A 16,300-nucleotide genomic window follows, 5' to 3' on the forward strand; every position below is an offset into this window, starting at 1 on the left:
GAGAGAATCGGAGAGAGAGAATCTGACAGAGAATCGGAGAGAGAGAATCGGAGGGAGAGTCGGAGAGAGAATCGGAGAGAGAGAATCGGAGAGAGAGAATCGGAGAGAGAGAATCGGGGAGAGAGAATCGGAGAGAGAATCGGAGAGAGAGAATCGGAGAGAGAGATTCGGAGAGAGTGAATCGGAGAGAGAGAATCGGAGAGAGAGAATCGGAGATTGGGAATTGTAGAGAGTGAAAGAGAGATAGAGAATCGGAGAGATGGAGTTGGAGAGAGAGAATCGGAGAGAGAATCGGAGAGAGAGAATCGGAGAGAGAGAATCGGAGAGAGTGAATTGGAGAGAGAGAATCGGAGAGAGAATCGGAGAGAGAGAATCGGAGAGAGAATCGGAGAGAGAGAATCGGGGAGAGAGAATCGGAGAGAGAATCGGAGAGAGAGAATCGGAGAGAGAATCGGAGATAGAGAATCGGAGAGAGAATCGGAGAGAGATAATCGGAGAGAGAAACGGAGAGGGAGAATTGGAGAGAGAGAATCGGAGAGAGAATCGGAGACAGAGAATCGGAGAGAGAGAATCGGAGAGATAGAATCGGAGAGAGAATCGGAGAGAGAGAACCGGAGAGAGAATCGGAGAGAGAATCGGAGAGAGAGACTCGGAGAGAGAATCGGAGAGAGAATCGGAGAGAGTGAATCGGAGAGAGTGAATCGGAGAGAGAGATTCGGAGAGAGTGAATCGGAGAGAGAGATTCGGAGAGAGAGAATCGGAGAGAGAGAATCAGAGAGTGAATCGGAGAGAGAGAATCGGAGAGTGGGAATTGTAGAGAGTGAAAGAGAGAGAGAATCGGAGAGTGGGAATTGTAGAGAGTGAATGAGAGGGAGAGAATCGGAGGGATGGAGTTGGAGAGAGAGAATCGGAGAGAGAGAATCGGAGAGATGGAGTTGGAGAGAGAGAATCGCAGAGAGGGAGTTTTATAGAGGGAGTAGGAGATTAGAGTTGGTGAGAGTCGAAAAGTTTGATTGATTTATTTTGTTTGGATTTACTGAAAGATCTGTTTGAGCTGCTCACAGAAAACGGTTTTCACTGTACCCCGGTACACATGACAATACACAAATCCAATCCAAAGGGAATGTGTGCCGAGAGCAATGATAAGCCTCGACCTGGGGAGACACCTTGTGGTTGAATAGCAGATGAGAACGTTCTCATTTCACAATCACCTCCTCTGACCTCCCTATTTAACATTCTTGTTGTGTTCACTGCGTTTTGTTCACAATTTATTCCACATTCTGTCCACCATCACAATTGTTCATTTCTGTTTCTGTAACATTGCCAGCTTCCAACGCACGTCCGGTCTTTTGTTTTGTAACTTCAGACTCAGCACTGCTTCCCTCAGCCGTGTGTCACTCCTCCCTCCCTACCCTCCCTCCCTCTGTCCATCTCTCCCTCCCTCTCTCCGTCCCTTCCTCCAAACTCTCTCTCTGTAAACTCCGCCACCTCATGTCTCACTCCTCCAGTCTCTCTCCCTCCAAACCCCAGTGTCCCTCACTCTGTGTAAACTCCGTCACCTCATGTCTCACTCCTCCAGTCTCTCTCCCTCCAAACCCCAGTGTCCCTCACTCTGTGTAAACTCCACCACCTCATGTTTCACTCCTCCTGCCCTCCCTCCCTCCATTGCCCCATCATTGGTGGCTTTGCTTTGAGGCATTTTGACCTCATGTTTTGAAATTCCCTCCTGTAACCTTTGCTGTTAAATTGGACAATGATTTCTCAGGATTGTGAGGAGGAGTTGGTTGGATTGTTGACGTATCGATAGCAGGTGTCTCCCCATTCTGCGCCTTTCACTCATTTTACCAAACCCTCATTTTTCCTCTTTTGAAATGCTTCTCTTTTGCCCAATTCTTCATCGACCCCTTTGACCATGTCCACAGGGCTTGTTGACTGTACCTTGAAGACCATGTGAAGCAGCATCTGCAAACCAATCTTGCCAGGATATTTCCCTGCGATGTTCTTTGCTGATAGGTCAAAGAGGGTCGCACATGTCTCTGTGCAGATACTGTGCACCAACATCTTCTTCCCCACGCCGTGCGGACCAGCCAGAAGGATGGACTTCACCAGGGGAGCCTTCTCGTGGAGAGGCTGGGAACCTAGAAACAGCAGGATGACAATACACGGCTAGAGTTTATATGGTTAGGGTTGGCAGTCACTGGGGTCAGGGGGATGTGAACCTAGGGTCATGGGGATGTGAACCTGGGGTCAGGGGGATGTGAACCTGGGGTCACGGGGATGTGAACCTAGGGTCATGGGGATGTGAACCTGGGGTCACGGGGACGTGAACTTGGGGTCACGGGGATGTGAACCTGGGGTCACGGGAATGTGAACTTGGTGTCATGGGGACGTGAACCTGGGGTCACGGGGATGTGAACCTAGGGTCATGGGGATGTGAACCTGGGGTCACGGGGACGTGAACTTGGGGTCACGGGGATGTGAACCTGGGGTCACGGGGATGTGAACCTGGGGTCACGGGGACGTGAACTTGGGGTCATGGGGACGTGAACCTGGGGTCAGGGGGATGTGAACCTGGGGTCACGGGGATGTGAACCTGGGGTCAGGGGGATGTGAACCTGGGGTCACGGGGATGTGAACCTGGGGTCACGGGGATGTGAACCTGGGGTCATGGGGACGTGAACCTGGGGTCACGGGGATGCGAACCTGGGGTCACGGGGAGGTGAACCTGGGGTCATGGGGATGTGAACCAGGGGGTCAAGGGGATGTGAACCTGGGGTCATGGGGATGTGAACCTGGGGTCAAGGGGACGTGAACCTGGGGTTACGGGAAGGTGAACCTGGGGTCACGGGGATGTGAATCTGGGGTCAAGGGGATGTGAACCTGGGGTCACGGGGAGGTGAACCTGGGGTCACGAGGATGTGAACCTGGGGTCACGGGGATGTGAACCTGGGGTCACGGGGATGTGAACCTGGGGTCAAGGGGATGTGAACCAGGGGTCAGGGGGATGTGAACCTGGGGTCAGGGGGATGTGAACCTGGGGTCACGGGGATGTGAACCTGGGGTCACGGGGATATGAACCTGGGGTCACAGGGATGTGAACCTGTGGTCACGGGGATGTGAACCTGGGGTCATGGGGATGTGAACCTGGGGTCACGGGGAGGTGAACCTGGGGTCACGGGGATGTGAACCTGGGGTCACGGGGAGGTGAACCTGGGGTCATGGGGATGTGAACCAGGGGTCACGGGAATGTGAACTTGGTGTTATGGAGACGTGAACCTGGGGTTAGAGGGATGTGAACCTGGGGTCACGGGGATGTGAACCTGGGGTCACGGGGATGTGAACCTGGGGTCACGGGGATTTGAACCTGGGGTCACGGGGATGTGAACCTGGGGTCACGGGGATGTGAACCTGGGGTCACGGGGATGTGAACCTGGGGTCACGGGGATTTGAACCTGGGGTCACGGGGATGTGAACCTGGGGTCACGGGGATGTGAACCTGGGGTCACGGGGATGTGAACCTGTGACTCTGGAACGTTTGTCAGTGACTGGGTCCCCCATGGCTGGTAAGGAACTGGGATGTGTTCAGAGGATGGCTCAGTATTATCTTCATAGAAACATAGAAAATAGGTGCAGGAGGCCATTCGGCCCCTCGAGCCTGCTCCCCCATTCAATATAATCATGGTGATCATGCAAATTCAGTATCCCACTCCCGCTCTCTCTCGATACCGCTTGATCCCGTTAGCCGCAAGGGCCACGTCCAGCTCCCTCTTGAATATATCCAGCAAACCGGCCCCAACAGCTTTCTGTGGGCGAGAATTCCACAAGCTCACACCTCTGAGAGGAAGTTGTTCCGCATCTCAGTCCCGAATGGCTGACCCCTGATTCTTAGGCTGTGACCCCTAGTTCTGGACGTCCCCAACATCGGGAACATTCTTCCCGCATCCAGCCTGTCCCGTCCCATCCGGATTTTAGATGTTTCTATGAGATCCCCTCGCATTCCTCTAAACTCCAGAGAGCACAAGCCCAGTCGATCCAGTCTTTCTTCATCTGTCAGTCCTGCCACCCCGTGAATTAGTCTGGTGAACCTTCGCTGGACACCCTCAATAGCAAGAATGTCCTTCCTCAAACTAGGAGAGCAAAACTGCCACAATACTCAAGGTGTGGTCTCCCCACGGCCCTGTATACCTGCAGCAAGGTGTGGTCTCACCAAGGCCTGTATACCTGCAGCAAGGTGTGGTCTCACCAAGGCCTGTATACCTGCAGCAAGGTGTGGCCTCACCAACTTTTGTAAGGGCCACGAAGAATCCAGCATGAGTTTTAAGGATACAAAGTAATAACGTTTATTTACTATAATAATATATATACAACAGTAGCAGTAACTTCCCTTGCTCCCTTCTCCTTCCTGCTGGTTCCTGAACTGGCCAGCTTATTTATACTAGGAATTTCTCCGCCCCCCTCATTGGGGAAGTTCATACTCCCATAGGATTGTGGGATAGTCATTAGTCCCCAGCCAATCATAAGTAGGCAGGTTATAACATCCCTCCCCCCCAAAGTCCAAGGAATCCACCGAAGACCCTGGCGAAGGAAGGCGTCGAACTCGTTTGGCCGCAGGCCGGACGCCATTTGCACGCGGCGCTGGGTCCGGCAGCGTATAACGAGACGGAGACCGGCGCATCCGTGATGAACAGCGTAACGGTTGTACATCCACGGCCCGTGGACCCGAGGATTCCCCCTCTGATGCATCCTGTGTCTCCATCTCGGAGTCAGAGTCTGCTGCCTCCGTCATGTCAGCGTCTCTATCTCCATTCGGTCCCGTAACGACCTGCGCAGGCTTCGAGTGAGGCACCAGTGGAAGATTTTGAGGACTACCTTCCCTTGTCTCTGGTCTTTGCAGCTGTTGAACTGAGCTCCGGGGGCGGGGAATCTTTTGAGGGGATGATCTTCTGGACCGAACGTGGTCTACGTGTTTTCGCTGGAGACGACCCTGGGCTTGCACTTGGTAAGATATAGGGCCCCTTTGGCGAAAGATTACACCAGGAACCCATTGGGCACCACCAGCAAAATTCCGAACGAGCACTGGGCCACCGGGCGCAAACTGCCGAATCGGCCGATGCCGAGAAAATCCCTGTCCCTGCCGTTCTTGTGTGCGGCGTACTTTTGCGCCAATGTCCGGGGAAACCATACTAAGGCGGGTGCGAAGTCTCCGGCCCATTAGGAGTTCTGCGGGAGCTACCCCAGTCACTGCATGGGGGGTGGTCCTGTACGTAAACAAAAAGCGAGCCAGTCTCGTGACCATTGATCCGGAAGACTGCTTCTTTAGGCCTCTTTTGAATGTTTGCACTGCGGGCTCTGCCAACATATTTGAAGCCGGGTGGCATGGGGCAGTGCGGATATGGCGGATGCCGTTCATCTTTGTAAACCTAGCAAACTCCTCACTCGTGAATGGAGTGCCATTATCCGTGACCAGCACCTCGGGGAGGCCATGCGTACTGAATGATAAACGCATCTTTTCAATTGTTGCGCAGGACGGTGTCTCCTGCATCTTATGCACCTCCAGCCACTTGGACTGGGCGTCAATTAGCAGAAGGAACATGGATCCCTGAAAAGGGCCGGCGAAATCCGCATGCAAGCGCGCCCAAGGCCGCCCTGGCCATTCCCAGTGATGTAGGGGCGCGGCCGGCGGAAGCTTCTGATGCTCCTGGCAAATGGAGCAGTTTTGGGCCACCTTCATAATGTCGGTGTCGAGGCCTGGCCACCAGACATAACTCCGGGCCAATATTTTCATCTTGGTCACGCCCGGATGCCCATTGTGCAAGTCTGTTAGTATCAGCTCCTGGCCTTTTTCCGGGACAATCACACGCGTCCCCCACAAGAGGATGCCCACAAGAAGGAGGCTGGAGAGGAAATTGCTGAGGCCTTGACAGAAATCTTTGGATCCTCGCTGTCTTCAGGGGATGTCCCGGAGGACTGGAGAATAGCCAATGTTGTTCCTCTGTTTAAGAAGGGTAGCAAGGATAATCCCGGGAACTACAGGCCGGTGAGCCTTACTTCAGTGGTAGGGAAATTACTGGAGAGAATTCTTCGAGACAGGATCTACTCCCATTTGGAAGCAAATGGACGTATTAGTGAGAGGCAGCACGGTTTTGTGAAGGGGAGGTCGTGTCTCACTAACTTGATAGAGTTTTTCGAGGAGGTCACTAAGATGATTGATGCAGGTAGGGCAGTAGATGTTGTCTATATGGACTTCAGTAAGGCCTTTGACAAGGTCCCTCATGGTAGACTAGTACAAAAGGTGAAGTCACACGGGATCAGGGGTGAACTGGCAAGGTGGATACAGAACTGGCTAGGCCATAGAAGGCAGAGGGTAGCAATGGAGGGATGCTTTTCTAATTGGAGGGCTGTGACCAGTGGTGTTCCACAGGGATCAGTGCTGGGACCTTTGCTCTTTGTAGTATATATAAATGATTTGGAGGAAAATGTAACTGGTCTGATTAGTAAGTTTGCAGACGACACAAAGGTTGGTGGAATTGCGGATAGCGATGAGGACTGTCTGAGGATACAGCAGGATTTAGATTGTCTGGAGACTTGGGCGGAGAGATGGCAGATGGAGTTTAATCCGGACAAATGTGAGGTAATGCATTTTGGAAGGGCTAATGCAGGTAGGGAATATACAGTGAATGGTAGAACCCTCAAGAGTATTGAAAGTCAAAGAGATCTAGGAGTACAGGTCCACAGGTCATTGAAAGGGGCAACACAGGTGGAGAAGGTAGTCAAGAAGGCATACGGCATGCTTGCCTTCATTGGCCGGGGCATTGAGTATAAGAATTGGCAAGTCATGTTGCAGCTGTATAGAACCTTAGTTAGGCCACACTTGGAGTATAGTGTTCAATTCTGGTCGCCACACTACCAGAAGGATGTGGAGGCTTTAGAGAGGGTGCAGAAGAGATTTACCAGAATGTTGCCTGGTATGGAGGGCATAAGCTATGAGGAGCGATTGAATAAACTCGGTTTGTTCTCACTGGAACGAAGGAGGTTGAGGGGCGACCCGATAGAGGTATACAAAATTAAGAGGGGCATAGACAGAGTGGATAGTCAGAGGCTTTTCCCCAGGGTAGAGGGGTCAATTACTAGGGGGCATAGGTTTAAGGTGAGAGGGGCAAGGTTTAGAGTAGATGTACGAGGCAAGTTTTTTACGCAGAGGGTAGTGGGTGCCTGGAACTCACTACCGGAGGAGGTAGTGGAAGCAGGGACGATAGGGACATTTAAGGGGCATCTTGACAAATATATGAATAGGATGGGAATAGAAGGATACGGACCCAGGAAGTGTAGAAGATTGTAGTTTAGTCGGGCAGTATGGTCGGCACGGGCTTGGAGGGCCGAAGGGCCTGTTCCTGTGCTGTACATTTCTTTGTTCTTTGTTCTTTGATGCCATCTTCCACGCTGAATTCTGACAGCTTGGAGGAAAATGCCCGCATCTCGCCTGGGAGCTGTCTATGCTGCCCACCATACAGGACTATGTGCCGAACCTTTGACAAGACTGGCTCCGTCTGGGTCCACTCATGGATCTGTGATGCCGTGACAGGCAAGGTGTCCATAAAATTTAGGGTTGCAACCACCTCACCGGTCGTGGGTGTCGACATTGGGCCGGTCGATAAAGGCAATCGGCTCAGTGCGTCGGCATTTGCTATCTGCGTACCTGGTTTGTGCTCCAGAGAATACTCGTATGCAGCAAGCAACAAAGCCCAGCGCTGGATCCGTGCGGAAGCAATGGGCGGTATTGGCTTATCCTCTCTGAAAAGTCCCAGCAGGGGCTTGTGATCAGTCACGATAGTGAAATGGCGGCCGTACACATACTGGTGGAAGCGTTTACCGCGAAAACCACTGCCAGGCCCTCCTTCTCGATCTGCGCGTACTTTTTCTCCGCTGCAGTCAATGTGCGGGAGGCGAAAGCTATCGGATGCTCGGCCCTGTTCTCCATCTTATGGGACAGGACGGCCCCAATACCATACGGGGATGCATCACATGTGACGAGCAAAGGCTTTCCTGGATCATAGTGGGTTAGTAACCCAGACGACGACAATTGTTGCTTTACCCGCCGGAAAGCGGTTTCTTGCGGCTGACCCCAAACCCAGGTGTGATTTTTCTTTAGCAGAAGGTGCAAGGGGCCAGAGTAGTTGCCAGATTGGGGAGGAACTTCCCGTAATAGTTTACGAGGCCGAGAAAAGAACGAAGATGCGAAGTGTCAGTCGGGGTGGGGGCATGTTGAATTGCACGCACCTTCTCTGCGACGGGGTGCAAACCTTCGCGGTCCACCCGATAACCTAGGTAGACTACTTCTTTTGCCTGAAATACGCACTTTGTGCGACGTAAACAGACTCCAGCCTCCGAAAGGCGTCTAAGGACAGCCTCCAGATTTTCCAAATGTTCCTGCTCCAACGTCCCTGTAATCAACACGTCATCTAGGTAGACAGCAACACGTGGTAAACCTCTCAAAATGCCCTCCATAACACGTTGAAAAATTGCGCAGGCAGAGGATACTCCAAAGGGCAACCGTGTATATTCATACAGGCCCCGGTGTGTGTTAATTGTTACATATGGTCGGGAGGCAGGGTCCAGCTCCAACTGCAGGTAGGCGTGACTCATATCTAACTTTGTGAATGGGAGTCCACCTGCACGTTTCGCGTAGAGATCCTCTACGCGAGGCATTGGGTATCGGTCGAGTCGGGAAACTGTATTCACTGTAAGCTTATAGTCGCCACACAAGCGAACTGTGGCATCTGGCTTCATTACTGGTACAATTGGTGCTGCCCAGTCAGCAAAACGGACGGGCCTGATAATACCCAAACTCTCCAAACGAGTGAGCTCCCCTTCTACCTTCTCGAGCAAAGCGTAAGGCACTGGGCGCGCCCGGAAATAGCGCGGCGTGGCTCCTGGTTCAAATTGGATACGGACTACGGCCTCTTTTATTTTCCCCAAACCGGGCTGGAATACCTCTGGGTATCGTCCTAGCACCTCAGTCAACCCTCCAGAAACTGTTTGGAGGATGTGCTGCCATTGCAACCGCAAATGGCGCAACCAGTCCCGACCCAACAGGCTGGGCCCATGGCCACGCACAACGATAAGTGGGAAACGCCCCTAATGGCGTCCATAGACAACAGGGGTCATTGTAGTTCCTGCAATGTCCAGTGGTTCCCCCGTGTAGGTGGCCAACCTGGCCTGTGAGTCAGTTAGTGTAAGGGTCTGTATACCCTGCTTGATGCGGTCGAATGTCCTCTGGGCGATCACGGAGATCGCTGCGCCAGTGTCCAACTCCATCTCAAGCAGGTGATCATTGACCCGTACTGTCACCTTAATGGGGGCCACACGGGGAGCTGCCACACAATGCAGCTGCAGGCAGTCGTCCTCCATCTCCACGTCCTGAGGAGTGGTCGCCACAGGTTCATCCACATGGAAGGTACGGCCCCAGGGCTGGTCCCAGTTTCGGTCGGAACGACGGCACCTCTGGCGCACCCAGGACCGCCGTTCGCGACGGGGTCGGCGCCTACAAGTCTGACACGGACATGGCTCCTCATCCATTGGCTCTGGAGAAGGCTCCCTTCGGGGAGGAATGTCCGATGGCCACTGGCATTGGTCCGGTCGTTGCCTCGCCCAAGGTACCGCAGGAGTGCGGGGCGACGTTTTTGGGCGGAAAGGGTTGCGCCCCAAGGCATGCACTTCCGTTCCCTGTAGCTCCTGTACTCCTCGTTCTGCGCTCTCTCGGGACAAGACTATTTGTATTGCCTGTTGAAAAGTCAATGTTGGCTCCGCTAACAACTTTCTCTGGGTGGCCGCATTGTTAATACCGCAAACCAAACGGTCGCGTAACATTTCTGACAAGGTCTCACCATAGTCACAGTACTCCGCAATCCTGCGTACCTGGATAAAAAATCGGCAAGGGATTCTCCAGGGGTCCTCTCAGCGGTATTAAACCGGTAACGCTGGACTATCGTGGACGGGGTTGGGTTAAAGTGTTGCCCCACTATATTCACAAGTTCATCAAACGTTTTGGTGTCCGGCGCAGCTGGGTACGTAAGGCTCCTAATCACCCCAAACGTATGCGGGCCGCAGGCGGTGAGCAATATGACCACCTGGCGCTCGTTTTCAGTGATATTGTTTGCCCGGAAATAGTAACGCATCCGCTGTGCATACTGGTTCCAGCTTTCCAGCGCAGCATCAAAAACATCCAAACGTCCGTACAGAGGCATGGTGTAATAGAAAACAACTTCCAACCTGCATCCAACAAAAATCCAGGGAGGTGGCTTCAGCAGTGTAGACAGCTATTCACTTTAACCCTCGTCGCCAGTTTTGTAAGGGCCACGAAGAATCCAGCACGAGTTTTAAGGATACAAAGTAATAACGTTTATTTACTATAATAATATATATACAACAGTAGCAGTAACTTCCCTTGCTCCCTTCTCCTTCCTGCTGGTTCCTGAACTGGCCAGCTTATTTATACTAGGAGTTTCTCCGCCCCCCTAATTGGGGAAGTTCATACTCCCATAGGATTGTGGGATAGAACATAGAACATAGAACAATGCAGCGCAGTACAGGCCCTTCGGCCCACGATGTTGCACCGAAACAAAAGCCATCGAACCTACACTATGCCATTATCATCCATATGTTTATCCAATAAACTTTTAAATGCCCTCAATGTTGGCGAGTTCACCACTGTAGCAGGTAGGGCATTCCACGGCCTCACTACTCTTTGCGCAAAGAACCTACCTCTGACCTCTGTCATTAGTCCCCAGCCAATCGTAAGTAGGCAGGTTATAACACCAACCCTGTATACCTGCAGCAAGGTGTGGTCTCACCAAGGCCTGTATACCTGCAGCAAGGTGTGGTCTCACCAAGGCCTGTATACCTGCAGCAAGGTGTGGTCTCACCAAGGCCCTGTATACCTGCAGCAAGGTGTGGTCTCACCACGGCCCTGTATACCTGCAGCAAGGTGTGGTCTCACCAAGGCCCAGTATACCTGCAGCAAGGTGTGGTCTCACCATGGCCCTGTATACCTGCAGCAAGGTGTGGCCTCATCAACCCTGTATACCTGCAGCAAGGTGTGGTCTCACCAAGGCCCAGTATACCTGCAGCAAGGTGTGGCCTCACCAAGGCCCAGTATACCTGCAGCAAGGTGTGGTCTCACCAAGGTCCTGTATACCTGCAGCAAGGTGTGGTCTCACCAACCCTGTATACCTGCAGCAAGGTGTGGTCTCACCAAGGCCCTGTATACCTGCAGCAAGGTGTGGTCTCACCAAGGCCCTGTATGCCTGCAGCAAGGTGTGGTCTCACCAAGGCCCTGTATCCCTGCAGCAAGGTGTGGCCTCACCAAGGCCCTGTATACCTGCAGCAAGGTGTGGTCTCACCAAGGCCCTGTACACCTGCAGCAAGGTGTGGTCTCACCAAGGCCCTGTATACCTGCAGCAAGGTGTGGTCTCCCCACGGCCCTGTATACCTGCAGCAAGGTGTGGCCTCACCAAGGCCCTGTATACCTGCAGCAAGGTGTGGTCTCACCAAGGTCCTGTATACCTGCAGCAAGGTGTGGTCTCACCAAGGCCCTGTATACCTGCAGCAAGGTGTGGCCTCACCAAGGCCCAGTATACCTGCAGCAAGGTGTGGCCTCACCAAGGCCCAGTATACCTGCAGCAAGGTGTGGTCTCACCAAGGTCCTGTATACCTGCAGCAAGGTGTGGTCTCACCAAGGCCCTGTATGCCTGCAGCAAGGTGTGGTCTCACCAAGGCCCTGTATACCTGCAGCAAGGTGTGGCCTCACCAAGGCCCTGTATGCCTGCAGCAAGGTGTGGTCTCACCACGGCCCTGTATACCTGCAGCAAGGTGTGGCCTCACCAAGGCCCTGTATACCTGCAGCAAGGTGTGGTCTCACCACGGCCTTGTATACCTGCAGCAAGGTGTGGTCTCACCAAGGCCCTGTATACCTGCAGTAAGGTGTGGTCTCCCCACGGCCCTGTATACCTGCAGCAAGGTGTGACCTCACCAAGGCCCTGTATACCTGCAACAAGGTGTGGTCTCACCAAGGCCCTGTATACCTGCAGCAAGGTGTGGTCTCACCAAGGCCCTGTACACCTGCAGCAAGGTGTGGTCTCACCAAGGCCCTGTATACCTGCAGCAAGGTGTGGTCTCCCCACGGCCCTGTATACCTGCAGCAAGGTGTGGCCTCACCAAGGCCCTGTATACCTGCAGCAAGGTGTGGCCTCACCAAGGCCCAGTATACCTGCAGCAAGGTGTGGTCTCACCAAGGCCCAGTATACCTGCAGCAAGGTGTGGCCTCACCAAGGCCCAGTATACCTGCAGCAAGGTGTGGCCTCACCAAGGCCCAGTATACCTGCAGCAAGGTGTGGCCTCACCAAGGCCCAGTATACCTGCAGCAAGGTGTGGTCTCACCAAGGTCCTGTATACCTGCAGCAAGGTGTGGTCTCACCAAGGCCCTGTATACCTGCAGCAAGGTGTGGTCTCACCACGGCCCTGTACACCTGCAGCAAGGTGTGGTCTCACCAAGGCCCTGTATACCTGCAGCAAGGTGTGGTCTCACCATGGCCCAGTATACCTAATTGACAAATTAAGTTTAACACATATAAATGTGATACTGAATGAGGATGTCATTTATTGTGCATTTCAGGGCCACATGCAGCAACTAGAATCTGATTACGAGACAAACCACTCAAAATGTCAACCAGGCACTCTGACACCAACCAGTGGCAATATTTGGTTAGGGTTGGATTGACTGTTTGGATCAGAGTTAGGGTTTGGGTTCTAATTTGGAGATGGGATTACGGTTATAGTTTGAGTTTGAGTTAGAGATTGGGATTAAGGTTAGGGTTAGAGATTAGGGTTTGGGTTAGAGGTTGGGATTGGGGTTCGGGTTAGAGGTTGGGATTAGGGTTAGGGTTAGAGGTTGGGCTAAGGGTTAGTGTTAGAGGTTGGAATTAGGGTTTGGGTTAGAGGTTGGGATTGGGGTTCGGGTTAGAGGTTGGGATTAGGGTTAGGGTTAGAGGTTGGGATTAGGGTTAGGGTTAGAGGTTGGGATTAGGGTTCGGGTTAGAGGTTGGGATTAGGGTTCGGGTTAGAGGTTGGGATTAGGGTTAGGTTTAGAGGTTGGAATTAGGGTTAGGGTTAGAGGTTGGGATTAGGGTTAGGGTTTGAGGTTGGGATTGGGAGTTACGATTAGAGGTTGGGATTAGGGTTCGGGTTAGAGGTCGGGATTAGGGTTAGGGTTAGAGGTTGAATTAGGGTGAAGGTTAGAGGTTGGGCTAAGGGTTAGGGTTAGAGGTTGGGATTAGGGTTAGGTTTAGAGGTTGGGATTGGGGTTCAGGTAAGAGGTTGAGATTGGAGTTCGGGTTAGAGGTTGGGATTAGGATTAGGGTTAGAGGTTGGGATTGGGGTTCCGGTTAGAGGTTGGGATTAGGGTTAGGTTAAGAGGTTGGGATTAGGGTTAGGGTTCGAGATTGCGATTAGGGTTCGGGTTAGAGGTTGGGATTAGGGTTAGGGTTAGAGGTTGGGATTAGGGTTAGGGTTAGAGGTTGGGATTAGGGTTCGGGTTAGAGGTTGGGATTAGGGTTAGGGTTAGAGGTTGGGATTAGGGTTAGGGTTCGAGATTGCGATTAGGGTTCGGGTTAGAGGTTGGGTTTATGGTTCGGGTTATAGGTTGGGATTAGTGTTAGGGTTAGAGATTGGGATTAGGGTTAGGTTTAGAGGTTGGGATTAGGGTTAGGGTAGAGGTTGGGATTGGGGTTAGGGTTAGGGTTAGGATTCCGGGTTAGGGTTAGGTTTAGGGTTAGGGTTAGGATTCCGGGTTAGGGTTAGAGGTTGGGATTAGTGTTAGGGTTAGAGATTGGGATTAGGGTTAGGTTTAGAGGTTGGGATTAGGGTTAGGGTAGAGGTTGGGATTGGGGTTAGGGTTAGGGTTAGGATTCCGGGTTAGGTTTAGGGTTCGGGTTAGGGTTAGGATTCCGGGTTAGGGTTAGGTTTAGGGTTAGGGTTAGGGTTAGGATTCCGGGTTCGGGTTAGGGGTAGGGTTAGAGGTTGGGATTGGGGGTAGGGTTAGTTTTAGAGGTTGGGATTAGGGTTAGGTTTAGAGGTTGGGATTAGGGTTAGGGTAGAGGTTGGGATTGGGGTTAGGGTTAGGGTTAGGATTCCGGGTTAGGGTTAGGTTTAGGGTTAGGGTTAGGATTCCGGGTTAGGGTTAGAGGTTGGGATTAAGGTTACGGTTAGGGTTAGGGTTAGAGGTTGGGATTAGGGTTAGGGTTAGAGTTAGGGTTAGGGTTGAGGTTGGGATTAGGGTTAGGGTTAGGGTTAGGATTCCGCGTTACGGACAGATGGGTGGTTTCCCTTTTTTCTGCACCCAATAAGGGATACAGCGCCGAAGCGTCTGCCATTTTACTGGCGCACGTTCAACATTCTTTTCCGCATAGGATTTTAAGTCATCTTGTTTCACGGAACTGAGCACGTATTTAGAAATTTAAGATAAATGAAAGTTGGGAAATAGTACGTGAGCAGCAAAGATTAGATTGTAGTTATATAAGAAGGTTGGGTGAAAGTTTATTTAAAAATTGTAAATGTGTTATGTTAGGGTTATGGATTAAAGTTTCAACTAATATCTCAAATGAAGGAACCTATGTAAGTCATTGAATTAAAATATCTATTAAGTTATATAGTTTTTTGAACAGATTCAATGTTCGAACGTGTAACTAAGAAGGCTTATTAGAGTTAGAGTCAGGGTTCTAAACAGATATGGGGGACATTATAAAAATGAGGATCATCCCAGGGAAGATTATGGATCGGGCGGAGATATGACGAATTGTAGGATAGATATAAGAATCAGAGAAAAAAAGATACGTGTATTATGACACTACTTGGAACAGGTTAATATTATACGTGGCACTAGTCAAGGTTAGGATTCCGGGTTACGGACAGATGGGTGGTTTCCCTTTTTTCTGCACCCAATAAGGGATACAGCGCCGAAGCGTCTGCCACTTTACTGGCGCACGTTCAACATTCTTTTCCGCATAGGATTTTACGTCATCTTGTTTCACGGAACTGAGCACGTATTTAGAAATTTAAGATAAATGAAAGTTGGAAAATAGTAAGTGAGAAGCAAAGATTAGATTATAGTTGTATAAGAAGAAGGTTGGAAGAATAATGTATTTAAAAATTGTAGGTATTGTTGTGTTGGGGTTATGGATTGGGGTTATGGATTTAGGTTATGTCTAATATCTTAAGTGAAAAACCGTATGTTGGACCTACATCCAATTAAAATCTATTAAGTTATATGATTTTAAAAAAAAAAATTTTTTCCTTTTTTGAACAGATTCAATGTCCGAACTTGTAGTAAAGAAGGTGTGCAGAAAAGAGGTCACCCTTTATGGGGTTAGGGTTAGGGTTAGGGGTTAGGGTTAGGGGTTAAGGTTTAGGGTTTAGGGTTTAGGGTTAGGGTTTAGGGTTAGGGTTTAGGGTTAGGGTTAGGGTTTAGGGTTAGGGTTAGGGTTAGGGGTTTGGGGTTAGGGTTAGGGTTAGGGATTGGGATTGGGATTAGGGTTCGGGTAAAGGTTGGTTAGGGTTAGGGTAAAGGTTAGGTTTAGGGTTAGGGTTTGGGTTAGGGTTAGAGGTTGGGATAAGGGTTTGGGTTCGGGTCAGGGTTAGGGTTAGGGTTAGTGAGTTAGGGTTAGGGTTAGGTTTAGGTTTAGGGTTAGGGTTAGGTTAGAGGTTGGGATTCGGGTTTGTGTTCGGGTTAGGGTTAGGGTCAGGGTTAATGAGTTAGGGTTAGGATTAGGGTTGGTGTTAGGGGCTAGGGTTAGGATTCCGGGTTATGGACAGATGGGTTAGGGTTAGGGTTAGGGGTTAGGGTTAGGATTCCGGGTTAGGGTTAGGGTTAGGGGTTAAGGTTAGGATTCTGGGTTACGGACAGATGGGAGGTTTCCCTTTTATCTGCACCCAATAAGGGATACAGCGCCGAAGCGTCTGCCACTTTACTGGCCCACGCTCAACATTCTTTTCTGGATAGGATTTTATGTCATCTTGCTTCACTGATCAGAGCACGTATTTAGAAATATGAGACAAATAAAAAGATGGAAAATAGTAAGTGAGAAGCAAAGATTAGATTGTAGTTGTATAAGAAGAAGGTTGGGAGAATAGTTTATTTAAAAATTGTAAATGTTGTTGTGTTAGGGTTAATGATTAAGGTTTTGGCTAATATCTCAAGTGAAGAAACATATGTCGGTCATGAAGGCTGTAGTTTTATTGCGGAGATGGT

The 16,300-nt window shown here is 51.0% G+C and overlaps 1 protein-coding gene across 2 annotated transcripts in view; it reads right to left on the reverse strand.

Moving 5' to 3' along the window:
- The window catches only part of LOC140385924 (dynein regulatory complex protein 11-like), a 1,066,524-nt gene that overhangs the window by 305,197 nt on the left and 745,027 nt on the right, over positions 1-16,300 (reverse strand). For both annotated transcript variants that reach the window (XM_072468573.1, XM_072468575.1), the window contains one exon: positions 1,939-2,138. In XM_072468573.1, the coding sequence (XP_072324674.1) occupies positions 1,939-2,138 (200 nt within the window). The remainder of the gene's footprint in view (positions 1-1,938; positions 2,139-16,300) is intronic.

The sequence above is a fragment of the Scyliorhinus torazame genome, chromosome 11 (genome assembly GCF_047496885.1).
Source record: "Scyliorhinus torazame isolate Kashiwa2021f chromosome 11, sScyTor2.1, whole genome shotgun sequence".
NCBI classification, from domain to species: Eukaryota; Metazoa; Chordata; class Chondrichthyes; order Carcharhiniformes; family Scyliorhinidae; genus Scyliorhinus; species Scyliorhinus torazame.